General features: G+C 34.6%; 1 protein-coding gene across 2 annotated transcripts in view; it reads right to left on the reverse strand.

Moving 5' to 3' along the window:
- The window catches only part of LOC124357775 (myotubularin-related protein 6), an 80,219-nt gene that overhangs the window by 22,775 nt on the left and 38,984 nt on the right, over positions 1-18,460 (reverse strand). For both annotated transcript variants that reach the window (XM_046809820.1, XM_046809819.1), the window contains exons 3-8: positions 16,722-16,884; positions 14,642-14,799; positions 12,773-12,898; positions 11,777-11,911; positions 10,407-10,539; positions 244-476 (exon numbers count right to left, since the gene is read on the reverse strand). In XM_046809820.1, coding sequence (XP_046665776.1) covers positions 244-476; positions 10,407-10,539; positions 11,777-11,911; positions 12,773-12,898; positions 14,642-14,799; positions 16,722-16,884 — 948 coding nt within the window. The remainder of the gene's footprint in view (positions 1-243; positions 477-10,406; positions 10,540-11,776; positions 11,912-12,772; positions 12,899-14,641; positions 14,800-16,721; positions 16,885-18,460) is intronic.

Genomic DNA, 18,460 nt, shown 5'->3' on the forward strand with positions numbered 1-18,460 from the left:
GAACTTAAAATGTGTTCAAAAATCAATCAGAAGATAAATTTCATTCAACACAAAATTACACACAAATCTTGGAAATATCAGAGAAACTTGGAACACCTAAGTTTGGATTTCAAGCCTAGTCAGAAATTACTTGTTTAAATACTATTATCTATTGAATTTGGGCATCACCGCACAACTGTCTTATATTACACAATGAGTTTTACCCTTCCCATTTGTCACAAATGGACTTGACAACTGACAGACCTGGAAACCCTGCACGGTCCGGTAGTAACTGTCGAGCAGCAGGGATGCCACTGCGCACACCTGGGCTGTCCGATCCCAGCCATCAGAACAGTGTACCACCACACTGACTCCTGCGTCTATCGCATTGGCGATGAAGAGAGACGTGTCCAGTATACTCTTGATGTGTCTCAGCCACCCACTGGACTCCAGCCCGTTGATGAAGCTGTTGGTGGTCGGTGACTTGAGCTCACACGCTGTCAGTAACATCATATCACTGGTTATAAACACAATTTGTTATAAACATAATCACTGAGTGTGTGTTGTCCAAAAAGTATCAGAATGGCAAATTTTTCGACTCATTACAGACTAAGCAATAAAACCTTACTCATCAATAATACACCTGGAGCAACAATCAGTGGTTTATCACATTATGGGGACAGCTCATAGGAAGTCAGAAGACAATTGTAAATGAGAACACAGGTGGCTTTTATCATATCTAAGGTCTCTAATAGGAAAAAACAATAACCTGAAAAGTTCCATCCCAAACAAAATGGCACAGGTTCAAAGTTAAAATTTTATAGTTTATTTGTTGAAAACTGTTTTGAGTTCCTTTTTAAAAGTTACAACAGTACAATCTCAATAATCAACATTGGAACTAATCAAAATTGGTACTTTCTGATTAGATGGAGCCATCCATTCAAAGCATGCTTCTGCGTTTATGGTTAAGCGAATTTAATGTAAACTTGTAGAATGTTTATTTTCTTTACTTTAGGATAGTTATCAATGTCGGAGAAGTTATGTTTGGCAGGGAACATGCCTTCAAGGTCAAGGTCACTCACCTGCATGCAGGGTACCAACCTGTCCGTGTGGCTTGTTAGTACTCGCTCTTACCTTGTATATTATCTTGTGATATTTGTAGCTCTCTCTCAAGTATTCATGATCACATCCTATAGAATTTGTATATTTTATTCTTGGGTAGTATCTCAAGCAATGTTTCTTTTTGTTATCATCACTGCGGAAAGCACTGTTGCCATAGCCTGTGCTTGCACTGATGGCTGGAGGTATTACTGTCAGGTCGTTCAACTACTGGTCCCTTTTACAAGTTTTTTAAATTGTTCGGGCTTTCCTAGTTAAAGGAACTAGTAGTTGAATGGGCTGTAATTACTGCCTATCAATCATCAATCTGTTTACTTTAAACAGCCAGAGAAATATAAGCTACTAACAGTTACCAGCACCTTTACACTCAATTTCATTTTAAAAAACAGGGACACCATAAGTATAATCTTTTTAAATGGCATTCCAAACAATCACAATCTCGAGATAAGTGATAATCTCTGAAAAATATTCCAATCCATTGATCCATTTTAGATTTATATTTAGAGATGGGGCTCTGAACACTGAGAGTGAAACTGTTTTTTATAAGTACCTCTGACATTTCTCGAGTTTCTCTACAATATTTCTTAATATTTTATTTTAATACCTCCAATGATTTCAGTAAAAATTGAACTATTTTAGTCTAGTGAGGACAAATCTTACGTCTAAAAGGAGACTTTGGTCGAAATCCTTAGCTTTTCAGTTACTTATGATGTAATAAATTATGGAATTTTACTATAGTTGATTAAAATCCCAATAAAAACAAACTCAGGCAAAGAAAAACTTCTGCACGCAACACGATATTTTTATAGTGTAACTGACTTTGACAGATTAATAACAACATACATATACTATCATCAGTATAAATTATTATACTTATTATCCTTTACAGGTTATTAAAACACACTTGCTATATGCTGATCGAGCCATAATTCCATTAAGTCCATAAATAAATTGTAATAATGGAGTGTTAAGAGAGTTTAAGCACGGAGGAATCTTTGAAATAGGAATAAGCCTGATTGTCGTCTGCTTGGAGGCTGGTTTGACATCCTGTGTGGTTGCTTGGTTTTTAGAGTTGTAATATAAATTAAATACAATTTCTTAACATATCAACTGTAATTTAAGTAAAAGTTAAAAGTGACTAGTTGTTAAATAAAAAATAGGTTTTGTTTAATTCAGTGTTTTGTTAACAAAAATTTAAACATCCTGGTGAGTCTTTATTTTGAACCTAACATGAATAAAGTAACTGAAAGTTACTAACTGAAAGACTTAGTGAAACCTTATTTTGTAAACAGTAAGTTAAAACAGACCATTTAGACTATCATAAAAGACATAAAATTCCAGTTTCATTTTCAAATAACTAAACTACAACAGGAATATAATATAAAACCTATACTTTGAGAAATACATTACTTTCATTATCCTAATAATATTTTTATTTAATCAGCAATAATCTAAAACAGTTAAATGTGTTTTACCTGTGTTTTAAAGTTTAATATATATATTACTTAAATTGAAATTGATAATTTGTCATCTTGGAAATAACAGTGACTGCATGTCTAAAACAGACACGTTTTAATAGTGACAGACAGGAACAGAACTACAGCTAGTGGGCCACTCTTATCTCAGAACTGATTAGCTCAGTGGTAAAGTCTGGCTTTAGTGAGTGAGTGGATCCGAGGTCAATTCCCAGCTAGACTCTTAACTTTTTGCAGCCAACATATTTATTCATTAAAGAATTACTTTTATTTTTAATAGAAAAAATTTTTTTTATTAATTTTTTATTATTTATTAATTTATTAATTTTTAACTAAGAACATTAAATTACATTAGATTACTCAGTGTCAGCACTACTACACCAGCCAGCTTATCTACTGTGTACTGCAGCTGTTTGACATATATCACAAACCCTACGATGTCTAAGTACCCCTGTGGCATCTGTAACATTGGAGTGAAATACCAAGCTATCCGCTGCTCTGGACTCTGCAATTTGTGGTATCACTCACGATGTCTAAATTGGCCGGATAAAAAACTAAAAAACCTGACCCCTGAAGAAACCATATCTTGGATATGTGAAAAGTGTAAACATAGCTCAGAATCTCCTAATATTAACATAGAAGAGCTTGAAACCAAAATTCAAGACCTCTCTGAAACTAATAATCTGGACCATGAAACGTCTCTATCTATTGCTGCAGAAGTTGGAAATGCCCTGTTATATGAAAATAAAATACTTAAAGAAAAACTTCATCAAGAAAAACTGAGAAAATCTGAGTATCAACTAGAACTGGAAGACAAACTAATAGCAGCAGAAGAAGTAACCCACGACCTCTCCGCTGAAAATATCAAATTACAAGAAGAAATAGATTTTCTGAAAAATAAGCTATACGCTGAACAAAATCATAAACAAGAACTGATTGAGCAAACTGAAATAGAAAAAACACAGTTCTGTGATCAAATAAATAACCTATCCTCACAGAACTTGAATCTCATTACTCAAAATAGCCAACTTGAAGAGCAAGTAAAACAAGAAAAATCTAACTTTATCTTACTAAAGGAACAAATATACGACCTTACAAATAACATGACAAACCTCAAAAAAGAACTTGAATTAAAATCCAATTTGTTAAACAACATGTCAGAAAACTGTGAAGAACTTGCAGAAAAACTTTCTGAACAAGCCAGAACGGCCCATGAACATCTAGAGTTTCCTAAAGGCTTCTAAGACAGCTCTTAATAGTACCAGACTTTATGCTACTAATAATGACATTCCAGATAAAACCCTACTTTTACACAGTCTGACGCCCAGTGTGACAGGGAGAACCAGTCAAACTCCGACACAAAAACTGACCCACGAACTGACCGAGAGAGACAGCCAAACTCTGACACAAAAACTGGGTTACGAAATGACCTGGAGAAACAGACAAACTCCAACCAAAAAACTGAGCCATGAATTGACTGAGAGAGACAGTCAAACTTTGACACACAAACTGAGTCATAGTATGACTGGATCCGTAGACAAGATGCCATTTAATAAAAGGAAACAGCCTTCTAAAAGAAGTGATAAGAGGAATTGTTTCAGCGTCTCCCTTCAGGTCGCAAAAAGTGCACGGATAACCAGCAAGAAACACTGCACTCTAACTGGCAAATCCAGCACAGATCAATCAGAAAACCCAAAATTTGAACTCAGTAAAACACCACCCCTACATGCAAAAATAAAACCTATAAATCAAAGTACTGAAGAATTTTTTGCACAAAATATTAACTTCTACTGCCAGGTTATGGGTAAAAATAATGACCTTGAACCAGTTATCAGCAGGACAAACACTCCAACTACATCACCTAATTCCTCAACACTTCAACTGCAGCCTTTTTTAGTAATAAATCCCACTATCGAACAAACAACCTAAATAAAAAATCTCTCTCTATACTCCATCAAAACACAGACCGGATTGCAAACAAAATTGACAGGATAAACGCTCTCCTATACACGCATAAGGCTGACGTAGTAATTCTAACTGAACATGGTCAAAAAAAAGAAACAATGCTCAACACAAGAATAATTGGTTACTCCTTGCTAACAGAATATAGCAGAGAAAATCACCTAAAGGGAGGAGTTGCAATCTTCATTAAAGATCACCTAAAAAACAATAGCACAGCTCTTAACATCCAGCACTTCTCGATTGAACTTACATGCGAAATGACTGCCATAAATCTTAAAATAGGTAAAAGTCTATTTATGATCATAGGGGTTTACAGGACAAAAAGTAATCTTGAGACCGGTCTTGAAGCAATATCTGATGCTTTGGAAACCATACAGACACACAGACATCAAGTCATCTTAATGGGGGACATAAATATTGACTCTCTTAACAGAAATCATGACTCTACTTTATTGACTGAAACCTTAACCAGCTACAACTTATATAGGCTAGACCTCCCACCTACCAGAATTACTCCAACATCAAGGACGTCAATTGACTGTGTATGCAGCAACATCCCAGAAGACAACCTAAAGGTAGAAGTAATTGAAACAGGAATTTCAGACCACACAGGGCAAATATGCACTATAAATCATACCTCACCCTCCCCTATGAACCACACTATAGCAGAAAGAAGAAATATGAGTGAAGAAAATCTGATGTCTCTAAAAGAACTCTTAAACCAGCAAAACTGGACAGAGGTCTATAATACCGACGAAGCTGATGAAGCCTACGCTAAATTTAGTAGCACCCTTCTTACCGCCCTTAACGAAGCATGTCCAAAAATAAAATCAAGACAAGGAAGAAGGAAAAAGAATTATGCTCTGTCTGACCCCACAGCATACCAGTTGAAAAAGGACTTCCTCAAAGCACAAAACATCTATAATACTACAGGTAGGGAGGAACATAGGCAAACTGCCATATTATTAAAGAAGGAATACGATCTCCAACTACGTCTCTTGAGGAAACAAAACACAATATCAACAATTGCAACGGCTGAAAACAAAACAAAATCAATATGGAATTTTATTAATCTAGAAAGAAAAGCAAAATCAGACAACAGTGCCTTAACACATCTCAACATAAATGGAAACATACTATCTGAACCATTGGAAATGGTAGACCACTTAAACACCTACTTTATTAATGCAGCCGATCAAACAATAGCAAGTAAAAACCCAAATACTAACCACTTAACAGAACCAATCCCACAGGGAAATATTCCCAACTTAATCCTAAGCCCAACTGATCCAGAGGAAATTTCCAAAATTATCAATGAACTTAAACCAAAAACTTCCTCAGGTTATGATGAAGTCTCCTCTAGGCTATTAAAATTGTGTAAAGACGACCTTATAGAGCCTTTAGTTCATATTGCTAACAAATCATTCTCTACTGGAACCTTTCCATCAGCTTTGAAACTTTCAAAAGTATATCCAAAACACAAACAAGGATGTACAGCACAACCATCTAATTATAGACCGATATCCTTAATTCCAACCATATCAAAAGTTTTTGAAAAAATAGTTCTATCTCGTCTTTTAAAACACCTAACAAACAATCAACTTCTGACAAAATACCAACATGGTTTTATGCCTGGAAAATCCACAACCACTGCTTTGATTAGTCTGGTGGAATTCACATTGACCAACAGGAAGAAGGAAATACAACTACTGCTATTCTGCTTGACTATAGTAAAGCTTTTGATTGTCTTGACCACAAACATCTCCTTAAAAAGCTGTCATCACTAGGAATTCGGGGAACAACAAAAGAGTGGTTTAAAAGCTATTTAACAGACCGAAAACAACTGGTGGAGATAAAACACTATAACAATGGAAAACTAGAATTAGTAAGATCACATCCGAAGAAGATCACAAGAGGAGTCCCTCAAGGATCGGTTCTAGGCCCTGTTCTGTACATACTCTTTACAAACGACTTTCCTAAACTCCTTGAGCTCTATTGCAACTGTTTAATGTACGCAGATGATACAGTGTTATTACTTGGCAGAGAAAACACAGAACAACTAGAAATTGATTCCTTCACAGCCATAAATATGGCAATCCAATACTGCCACAATAATGACCTTGTCCTCAATGAAAAGAAAACAAAACAACTAGTACTAGGAAGAAACAGAGAAGTTGTCACACGAATACCAGAACTTGATGAAGTTAGCTCCACCAAATACCTTGGAGTTACAATTGACGAAGACTTATCGTGGACACAACACATCAACTTACTCTGCAAGAAACTTAGCACAGGACTGTATGTGCTGAGAAGAGTGAGAAGTATAAGTGACACCACAACTACCAAGACTGCATACTATGCACTCTTTGAGTCACACATACGCTATGGAATAGCTGTATGGGGAGGAACAACTAACACTAACCTACAACGTGTCTTCCTAAAACAAAAAAGAGCAATCAGAATTCTAGGGAACCTTCAACCAAGAGAAACATGCAGAGACACTTTCAAGAGCCTGAAGATCCTCACAGTCATAAGCATCTACATTCTAGAAGTTGTGACTTATATACACATCAAGGCGCCAGACGCGGCAAGAAATGGAGCACAGATCCACCACCATAACACCAGGCACGCAACCAACTACTGCCTTCCTGTGCATCATCTTAGTAGGACTGAGAAGAAACCCAGCTACACTGGCGCCAAAATGTGGAACTCTCTACCAGAAGACCTTAAGAAGACAGAAGTACAAAAGTTTCCACGCCGCCTGAAGAGTTGGCTTCAGGACCGACCCTTCTACAGCCTAGCAGAGTTCTATAACTGGAAACAACATTTCAACTAGCACTAACTTGAAATTATTTTACCACTTTGATAGAGCATTTTAACACAATCTTTGACATGTCCATTTTTAACTCCAACTTGTTTCATTTTGTATCATCAATGTTAACTTTAGATTTTTTCATTCTATTTCATATGTACATTTTTCTCTGTAGAAGTTTCATATGCAGCCAGATTGTATTCATTTAACACTGCTTTATTTTTAATGTTTAACAGTTTTAACATTTGTGTCAAGTAATAATCACTGATCATGTAACATTACATGTTTTATAATACAGTAGAGTCCCGCCAATCCGAACTAATTGGGACCGAACCTTGTTCGGATTGACGGGAAATTCGGACTAGGCGGATTTTTGTTAAATAGTACCATTTATCAACTTTCAAGTGCAATTTACGTGGTTTTAAAACAATTAAAATGCATACAATAATCAAATGCAATAAACAATAGTAAGTACGTATTAAACGTAATAATAATATTACAGCTTCCTGTCTTTGTACGGTAAACATCGCGTGGTCGAAACTGAGTGCCATTGTTTGTGCGTAATGAATCTAGTAGAAGCCACCTGTCTGTGGTGGGCGGGGCGAGTTGGTCGGTGACCTTGAAACAGTGTGGCGCGCAAAACTATTGGACTGCCACTACCTCACCCCCTATCCCTCCACCACCCACCCCGGTGACGAGTGGCGAGACGACAGTTTAGTGCAATCTTCCATACGCGCAGCATGTGCTCTTACTGTGTATTCTGTAGTTTTTGGTTTGCAGTTTTGTTTGTTCTTTGCTCTGCTCTGTGCGTGTATCCGATATCATTATGGCTAGTAAACGTAAACACAACTCCGTGTTACGTTAAAAGAAAAACTCGAAGTTCTCAAAAGACTAGACAATGGTGAAAGTGCTACTCAACTTTCAATTGAATTTGGTGTCGGTAAAGCGGAACGATCAGTGACTGGAAAAAGAAGCGGGCAAAAATCGAACAATTTTGCTCTGTTACAAGTGAAAAACACTCTAGAAAAAACGTTAAACTACTTACTGTGTCATCGTATGACAAACTCGATGAAGCACTTTACTTGTGGTTTTCTCAAGAGAGACAAAAAGGCATTCCCATTACCGGCCCTCTTATTAAAGAAAAGGCGCTTCTACTAAACATCCTTATGGGAGGCGATCCGTCATTTTCGGCTAGTTGCGGTTTTTTTAGATCGGTGGAAAAAAAGGCACGGGTATCAGGCAACTGACTGTAACTGGCGAAAAGATGTCTGCAGACAGCAACGCAGCCGCAGAGTATCTTCAGGAGTTCAAAAGAAATTAAATCCTCCTACTCACCCCAGCAAGTGTACAACGCTGATGAAACGGGGCTAAATTTCAAAGCGTTGCCAACAAAGAGCCTAGCTTCAAGAGAAGAAAAGTCCGCTCCAGGATTTAAAATGGAATAAGCAACGACTAACCGTATTAGCATGCAGCAACGCTTCCGCCACCAATAAGATACCTTTGATGGTTATCGGTAAATCAAAAAACCTCGATGTTTTAAAAACATGAATATGAACGCTCTGCCGGTTTACTATAAAAACCAAAAGAAAGCTTGGATGGATCGTGCTTTGTTTCAAGAATGGTTTGAGAAACAATTTGTGCCCAACGTGAGAGCCTACAATGAAGAAAATGGACTGCCTGATAGAGCGTTACTCATAGATAACGCTCCGTCCCATCCGGATGACTTAGAGCTGGTTATTGGTGATATAAAAGCCATTTTTTCTACCACGAACGTTACTTCGATCATACAAACCAATGGACCAAGGAGTTCTACAAGCGTTGAAGCAAAATTATCGGAAAAAGCTGCTCCGAAGCCTGCTTGAGGAAAATGAAGACCTCACAATTCTCCAAAAAGCTTAAGAAAATCACGATCAAAGATGTAATTTTCTGGGTGGCAGAGGCTTGGGAGAAACAACAAGCGTAGGAGCTCTGCAGAAATCTTGGAAAAATCTTTGGCCTGATCTGCAGTTTGTTGAAGAGGTTGTTTCCACCGGTAAATGAATGCGAACTTCTTCCTCTTGTAAAAAAAAATACCGGGATGCGAAAATGTAGAGAAGGAGTGTGTTGATGGTGGACGGCTGTAGATGACAAAGGCTTCGAGGAGTACACAGACGAAGACATCGTGGCACAGGTGCAAGGAGTCCCAGCTGATGACTCATGTAGCAGTGAGGATGAGGGAGACGCCCAAAACTACCGATATTGTTCCACACAGCGCAGCTGCAAGTGCCTTTGGACCTCGCTCTACGCTACGTCGAGCAACATGCCGCTGCTAGTCCCAATGACGTAATGTTCATTCGGCGTTGGCGAAACATTGCATCGTCCAGTCGTTTTAGTGTGTTGCGTCAAAAGAAGATCACTGACTTTAGGTCTTAAGAAAGTGTTGGGTTTTGCAGTGTTTTGTTTTACGTTTTTATCCCTTATTGTGTCCAAGTTAAAGTACAAATTATTTGCTAAGCCTTGCGTAGGGGTTTGTACATTATAAATACAGTACAGTACAGTACTATGTTTAATTTATTAACATTATAAATTCCGTACAATGTATGAATCATCTAACGTTTTCAAATGTAATTTCAGTTTCTATATGTCAGTAAGTAAATGCTTTGAGAAATAAAACTTACGTTTTTACTATAATAACTGGTTTTAATTTATTTTCCTGCCTTTTTAGCAATTTTATATTTTCTCCTAGCCGTGTTCGGATTAGGCGGATTTTCGGATTGGCGGGGTTCGGATCGGCGGGACTCTACTGTATGTTAATTAATGTTCTACACTGTAATAGTTAGTAACTTTGTATTTGACGCCATTACTAATCTTAACGATTATGTAAATAAAGAAATTTTGAATCTTTTGAATCTTTTGTTAACCAGACCAACTAAGAATTTCCAAGCAAAATTTCAGTACAATCGGTCCAGAAGTTATTAAGTGATTGAATAACAAACACACAGACAGACACTATTATTAGATTATTATATAATAGTATAGAATCATTAATATACAATCTATTTTGGAAAAAACTAACTTACTCTCAATCAGCTTGGCTAGACTGTTCCTCATCACGTGGATGTTTTCAATGCCGAGAAAGTGGAACTTGATGTTCTCGTAGAAGTTCTCACTCTCGTAACCTTTACCGGCTGCTCTATTAGCCATGGCATTTATCTGGTTATCATGACAAAAATTGTTATTTATTCACTGAAAGTAAAACTTAACAATATTTACATATAAGTCAAGTAATAAGTAAGCAAAAACCAATTTTTAGTACATTTATGTTTTTTTAAAGGCCTTACTTCACAAGATAAAACACAAAATAAAAGTAACTAAAAATATCCCTTCTGGCTTGGTCAGAAGGAAGGAAGACTTCATACAAGTGAAGGTGAAGATAGTGGAGTGTCTGAGTTTAAGAATGATTAGACTGGTTCTACAGTCACCTTCCCGTAGAATAACAATTGATCTGCTCAGGTTGTGGGTCTAATCATGGGACATGAGCATATGAGAAAACATCTTCATGCAGTGTGCATTTTTAGGGAGGATCTGTAGATTTTGTAATGAGGAAGATGAAACTGCTGAACATCTGATTTTTGACAGCCCTGCTATAGTAAGAGAATGTTCTGCCATCTTTGGCATTCTGTACATGGGCGATGAACTTCCACAGGAAAATTTGAGCGTTGTTTTCTGTAATTCATGGGACTCTTGAAACTGTAAGCTGTTAGTCTTCACAGTTAACTCCAGATGCACAAAAAGCCCTTGAGGCTCCAGTATAGGCACCTGGCCACCTCTTAGAAGAAGAAAAACTTTAAAAAGATATAAGAGTGCAACAGTAAAAATGTTAAAACATTAATATGTTTACAAAACATGTTATTTTGGGTCTTGCTAGAAAACCGTTGAGTTAGTAATTTTGCACAAATGAGAATGGCTACTTAGTTGTAGCTTTTTATCAGTTGATACTGAATTAGGAAAATTAACTGAGGTATAGACTTGAAATTTGCATGAACATTCACTTCTCCATAAGCAAAACCAAGTTCAATTATAGTGCATATCCCTTCATGGGATTTGGATGAGTGTTAGCAAAGCCTATTATAGGGGATATATTGAGAACAGATGAAACTATGGGCTTAAAGTTTGGATGAAACTTCATTTCTACGTATGCAAATCTGTCTCTTCAGTGGATGTTCCTCATCTGACAAGGATGATTAATCAAGGATATGTCTATTGTTTTGAAATGACGAGGGCAGAGTATGGAAGGAGAGCAGTCTTCCTAGCATGATTACAGGAAACTACTTTTTGGCAATAGGCACTTCAATCAAAGCTTGACTATAATACAGGCAGAGTTTGTAATGTTAAAATATTACAGAGTGATTTATTTTTAAAAAATAACAAGGTGATTTACATTACAAACCTTTGGTCTGGTGTCCACAACATACATGTACTTGGCGTTGGGGTTGGTCTGACGGATACAGTCCAACATTTGTTCATCCTCAAGACAGCGGGCACTGAATCCTGACAAAGGCTGACTGCATCGACATATAGCTGCCTGAAAGTATATACTCTACTTATTATGGTAAACCCAGGGCTGACAAATATAATAAACATAATTCTCACAATTTCCCATCTTTTGTAATCATGAAGGTTGTAAAGCACAATAATGATTCAGTTCAAATTATTATCTGACAAATTTACAACTAATCTATTTAGAGTAGATGTGCTAGATGTGCAGTAGTATGGCAGGCAATAAAACAACTCACAGAAGTGAGAAAACATAGTGCTGAAATATGTTAACAAAGATACCTGAAATTTAATCCCTTTATTGCTGCTCTACTGAATGACGATAAGTATTTTCATAAGACAACGAGTGCACTGGGGTGTCTGCCACAGTTAATGTGTTAAAGATAAAATTTTAATGTGCACATCAAGTATACTGCCAGTGAAAGTGTGAATAATATTATGCATTTTAGATTAATGTATCATTATTTTTTATTTCCTGAACTAAATCCTAATATGGTATCCTGGTACAATTTGAACACAAGAGTAATAGAAATAATCGTGTTTCTTATTTAAGATTTTAGATATTTTTTCCAATAATCTTGATGATTTGACACTTTTTAACTTACATGGAAAGAAGTAATTTAGCATTATGAAAATAAATTATTAAAAGTTGTAATGATAAATTTTTTCTACCCACAGAACAAATGCAAACCCACTCACTATTATATGAAGAAACTGTCAGTGAATGAAAACAGCTACTATGCACGCAACGATCAGCACTTCAGTTGTGCCATTACAAATGGAAAACCAAACTCGCATTAAAGTAGGGAAACACTTGAAGCAATTATTGAAAACATAGCTTGAGAACTATCCCATGGAACATCATGGGGACGGATAATCCCATACCTACCTTGTTGGTGTGGAGGTACGTGAGGACGGGCAGTCGACCTTTGCTGCGAAACTGACTGGAGCTGACCAGAATGTTAGAGGACGCAGACGACGGAACGTACAGGACTCGTGGATACGTATCACAAATCTGCAACATCACTAGTTAGAGAATCTGACATGGCATGGAGGGGGTAATTGTTTAATTGTGTATGATTTTATTACATTTAATTTGATCGCACAAGCAGACAACGGCAATTACAATGTTCTAAGATTGGTTGATCACATGGAATTATAAAAGAATTAAGATAAAAAAGTACAATTTATGTTACTAAAAAAGTATTTTCCATGAAATGGGGTTTAAAATTATTATTTATTTTTTAGCTGCTTATAAACAAGATCATTTTATAACAAAGAAAGTTTTAGAAGTTCAAACAAGCATCTAAATTAGATAAAATTGTTAATCAATCAACATTTTCAACACAATAAAGTAATTCAGATCATTACAACATATTCATAGTTTAAAATTACAAAATTTAGTTGTGCCTCCGGCAGTGATATCTATTAAAAAAGCTTTATTCTTTTGTAGTCGGTCAGTTGAAATTGAACCAACCAGAAAAATCTTGGACAAGACCACTTCACACACAACTCCCTTTCTTTCTTTTAATTACGCCTAAATGCTAATTTTCTAATCGTATACATTTTATATACAAACAACAACAACCTTTAACCCTTTTAGTGCTAGGCATGAAAAATTGTATATGCTGAGAAGTGTCACATTATTTTTGAAGTTAGTATGTGAGAAGTGCCAGAGGTTTTCAGCCAAAAATGCAAGGTTTTGGGAGAAAATGTATAAGAATATTATTTATGAAAATATCTGAAAACTTTTTGTCTTGTTTTAAACATTAATAAATTATGCATTCAAAAATATATTGAATCTAATAAAAAAAAAATTTTTAATTAAGGAAAGCAATGTACATTTAGTTTGAACTGGATTAACTATTTTAAAAAGTAGACAATGTAAGTTTTTAATGTTTTCATGCTATAAAGCATTAAAAGGCAATCCAAAGCCATATAAAAAATGTTTTTTTATTATAAAGTAAATACAAAATATTTGTTAAATTCTCTACGTGGCGTAGGATTTTGTAGTAAAATCATAAAGTGTTGTTAGTAAATATTTATGGTATTTTTGCTGATCAAAATAAATAGTCATTGTTTTATTGTGATGTATTCAAGATTGTGCACATGCATTTATATAAGGAAGTAGGAAACCATTCAAATTTACTATATGATAAAATCAAAACTGAAGTTTCAACAGAATAACTATGATAAAATGTAGTTTACTTTAATTTGTAATGCTTTCTTATCGCAGAGCAGAACATAACATTCAAAATGTATATACTAAACATGATATTTCCAAATTTTATAGCCTTAACAAATCTTAAAAATATAATGTTAGAAACATTTTGAGAAAGAAAAATTTAGTTCATTAAGTATAAACTTTATTTCAGAACCGTGCATGTATACTGACAATAGTAATTAAACTTGGCATCAGGTAGTAGTACTTATTATATTCAAAATTCTCTATATTGATTTATTATAAAAAAATAATATAAACATTTGTGTAAGTTACTGAAATTTTCATAGTTTTAGTAAACTTGTGCATTTTTCACTGTGCCCATACCACATACCAAATCGACCTGGAACTAACTGCTCTTTGGTGATCAATTATAAAACAATCTTTTGTAACGCAAGAACAAGTCAAAACACCTACACCACAACACACATTTTTATTACGCTGCACAACAAAAGCAACAGTGACCGCAGCAGGTCAATTGTACCAGTAGGAATTTAAAACATTGCATCATTAGACAGAAATGATCACAAGGCTTACATCGTAGAATTTGTTTAGAGGCATCAGGTTCCATTGGTCATTTGGAACACCCATTCGCTGGAACTCAGACTGAAGATCGAAGTAGCTCCAGCCGGCGGTTTTGGGGATGTCATCTCCGGGCGAAGTGTAGTAGAAACAGTACAGGTCTTCTATTTGAACTGTTAAACAATGATTCATATACAATTTTCTATTAATGTACATTGTAAGGAATAAAATATATTTAAACAAGCAGGCTTTGAGAAAATATATTTACTCCATTACATGATCAAAAAGTCTATTTTATTATACTTTAAAAATAGGGTTTACAAAAATATTTTACATTTTAAAGATTTGCAATTTTCCACCATTAAGAATTTGAATTGGATAATACATAATTTAATTTTAAATGCATTTACTATTTATTGACCTAGAATTAAATACAACTTAGGAAATCATGGTAACTAATCAAGGAAAACTTGTTTAAAAAAACAAATCCAGACTAAAATCCATAAACACCACTTACAAAGGTCTCGGTTCGGATAAATAATATTTTCTTAACTTCATTATCAGTATGAAATTTATGAAACATAGTCTATCTTCCTAACACCTACGATTAAAATAGACCACAAAAATTCTAAAAACTGCATGGATCTATTAAACATATACTAAAACCTATTATAATAAAATATTAAACTGATTTTAAAACTTTTAAAATACTATGCTCAACTGCAAATCAAAGCAGACTTGAATCTGTCTAAGGATGGAAATGGGTACTAACTGCCTAACTTGTATTAAAACAATATATTTTATTAAAAGTTCAATATTATACATTAAAACAATTCACTTAACTTCTTCTAGTGACTTATGTACACAAGTTACATTGCCCACTATTCTTGTTATGTAAAGGAATCATCTAAGAGAGGTGTGACAGGGGAGGGCTGGATACATTGAACCACTGTTGTAGTTTAAATTCACTCAAGTTCTAGTACAAATGCTTTTAAAAAAGGTACGAAATAGACCACACCACACCATTAAGCGTAACAGATTTCGCAGAGATTACATGAAAAATTTCAAGTCCATAGCTCGTTTCATTCTCAAGATGCCCTACGGACAGATGGACAGACATCATACAGATAAGAAATTTTTAGATCCCTATGAAGACAAAAGAGAAATTGTTTAAACTTTACTAAGTGATAGACTTCAATGATGTTCAAATTACATGATTAGACATGCACCATCATAGAACTCTTTCTTGCCAATTTAGAAATGTAGTTTAAAGCAAAATTAAAAGTTTACAGATGAAATCTTTCTTAGAGATCTCTTACCACATTAAATATTCAAATTTGTCTTCATTAAATTGTATTTCATAGCAGTCTTTAAATAATATAAGTTCTGGTGTTCTAGGAAGGGTACTACAACCCAAGAGTGCACTGAAATTAAATCTTGTCACGAACTTTTGACAGTGACTTTCCTTTCTATTTTGTTTTCTTCTTTTTGCGGTACGAATAAGCCATATGTGTTAATATGTTATGATCTTATATGATTGTACTCAGCTTGTTTAGAAATTTATTTATTCAGTTGCCATCCAGGTTACCCAAAAGACTACTGTAAAAATATTTGCTAACACTCAGTCAAATTCCACATAGTGACATGCACCATCATCAAAGTAAGTAATTCTTATATAGAAACAAAGTTTCGTACAAAATTTCAACCTTATAGGTCTGTTTTAAGATATTGTGCGGACAGACAGACAGAAATGAAATTTTTCTAGTCTTTCAAGTTTCTAAGCTTCACTAATTCTTAGCCAATTATTGTGTAATGATAATAAGTTTATATATGTTTTGGTTAGTAATACTTGAAAATATGTATTTATAAATAATTAAAATTCCATGTAAATCAAACATAAAAAATAAATTTCCAAACAATTTATTTTAAGTTTGTCGATACTGCAAGTAACTAGTCCATCTATATGTTAATTCCAGCCTGATTTAAGTTGACAGTTTAATTAAGTTTTCAAATTGAAAATGGCAAAAATATTAAAAGCCTTATTTCTAAACACCAGTACATAGACATCACAAAAGACCATAGGAGTGGAACATACCAGGCTGTGACAATTGCTGCAGTTTAGTGTAGATCTCGTGACAATCACGTTCCCGAGGTATAACAAAGGTGACTGAGAGGAACATCTTACAACGGATGTGGAGGGGGGAGCCAGTAGTCGTCAGAGGCAGCTTGTCCACACTGGCAATGTGCATGAAGAGCACCTGTCCGACAAAATTTAGTTTCATCACTAGTTTCTTTTATTTTAATATAAAGAGTCCTCATATAATTTCACCAGAAAAGATATGGTAACCAGCAGGAAATGGGAAGAATATACATAAAACATTATGAATTGAATCATACTTTTCTAAGGTCTGAAGTAAGAAACATGACATGTCAAAATCGAAAGGATCAGAGCAACAAAAGAACTCAAGAGGTTAAACCCAGCTTAATAAAAGCTACTACACTGGAAAGTACAGTAACGAACGTCTCAAGCGAGATTACATGTTTTACTGCCTTGGCAAATACTGTGTCTCCAGTGGAAATCCCAATGTGTATTTCAACTCTTGCAACTGAATTTTTACCTAACAACTTCTGACTCATATAAATACAAAACGTAAACATTAGAAACTGAGACATGAACACAAAACATTACCATCAAATGTACTTTTAACTAAACAATTTCAGAACAATTTAATATTTGAAACTGCCCATATTTGAATGTCAAATACACCATACAACACTTTTTTATACTTTTTCAAATCCTTCTAATGGGTCCATCTGGATGTTTTGCAAGCCACACTTAACACGTCAAAATTGAGATGAACAAAAGATATGGAAATGGCTTATAACTTATAAAAGTGAAACTTGCACACTGACTTATGACCTAAACTCCAACTATATCTTGCAGGTTATTTTTCATCTTTTCTGAGATATGGCTTGAGGAGTTTTTGAAAATTTAAATCTAAGCATGGATAGATATATAATTTGAAAAACAAGATATGTAATACAAGAAAAAAAATCACTATGAACCACAAAATACATTTTTATTGTTTGTTTAATGTTTTGCCTTACCAAAATACCGACTAAACATTACTTTAGAACAGAGTAAAAAATGAGAACTTACATTTGAGATTTCTCAAAAATAGTTTTAATCCTCACAACTTTAAACTATATTTACTGCTAAAGTATGAAACTTCTATTTTAGGAAAATAATTTGTGGTACTTTATGTTTATTCCGTCAGTAAATAAAATGGTGAGTGATTCCAATATGGATCAGTATTGGGTAAATTTTTTTCTATTAAACCTTCTTTTACTGGACTATTCTAACAAATTATCTATAAAGGGGGAGAATAGAAATACTGATGACAATTATGGTGGTATTTTAGGTATGATTTATTTACTGAGATGTAAGTACATTTTCATCCTAGCATCTGGAAATTTAAATCAATATATAGATGATATGACTCTGCTTTAGTGAAAATCGTTGAATGATTTATAACTGAACACTTTTATTTGCTTATACTCATGTGTACAATTTTTCTTCAACATTGATTTAAAAACTAACACCAACATATAATTTTATAAAACTTTCTAGTGGCTGTGTTCCTATTGGGAACACTAATATTAATGTTATGATTGATGAAATCATTCATGTATTTTACAAACAATATTGCATTCAAAATTTAAATTTTGTGATTACCACAATCACAACACACAATATAATAAAATACCTAGACCTCAGCACCACAGACTAAAAGAAACCTTCCGTCTCAATCAGGAATCAGATTTTATAACTAT

This window comes from Homalodisca vitripennis, chromosome 3, assembly GCF_021130785.1.
Source record: "Homalodisca vitripennis isolate AUS2020 chromosome 3, UT_GWSS_2.1, whole genome shotgun sequence".
Lineage (NCBI taxonomy): Eukaryota > Metazoa > Arthropoda > Insecta > Hemiptera > Cicadellidae > Homalodisca > Homalodisca vitripennis.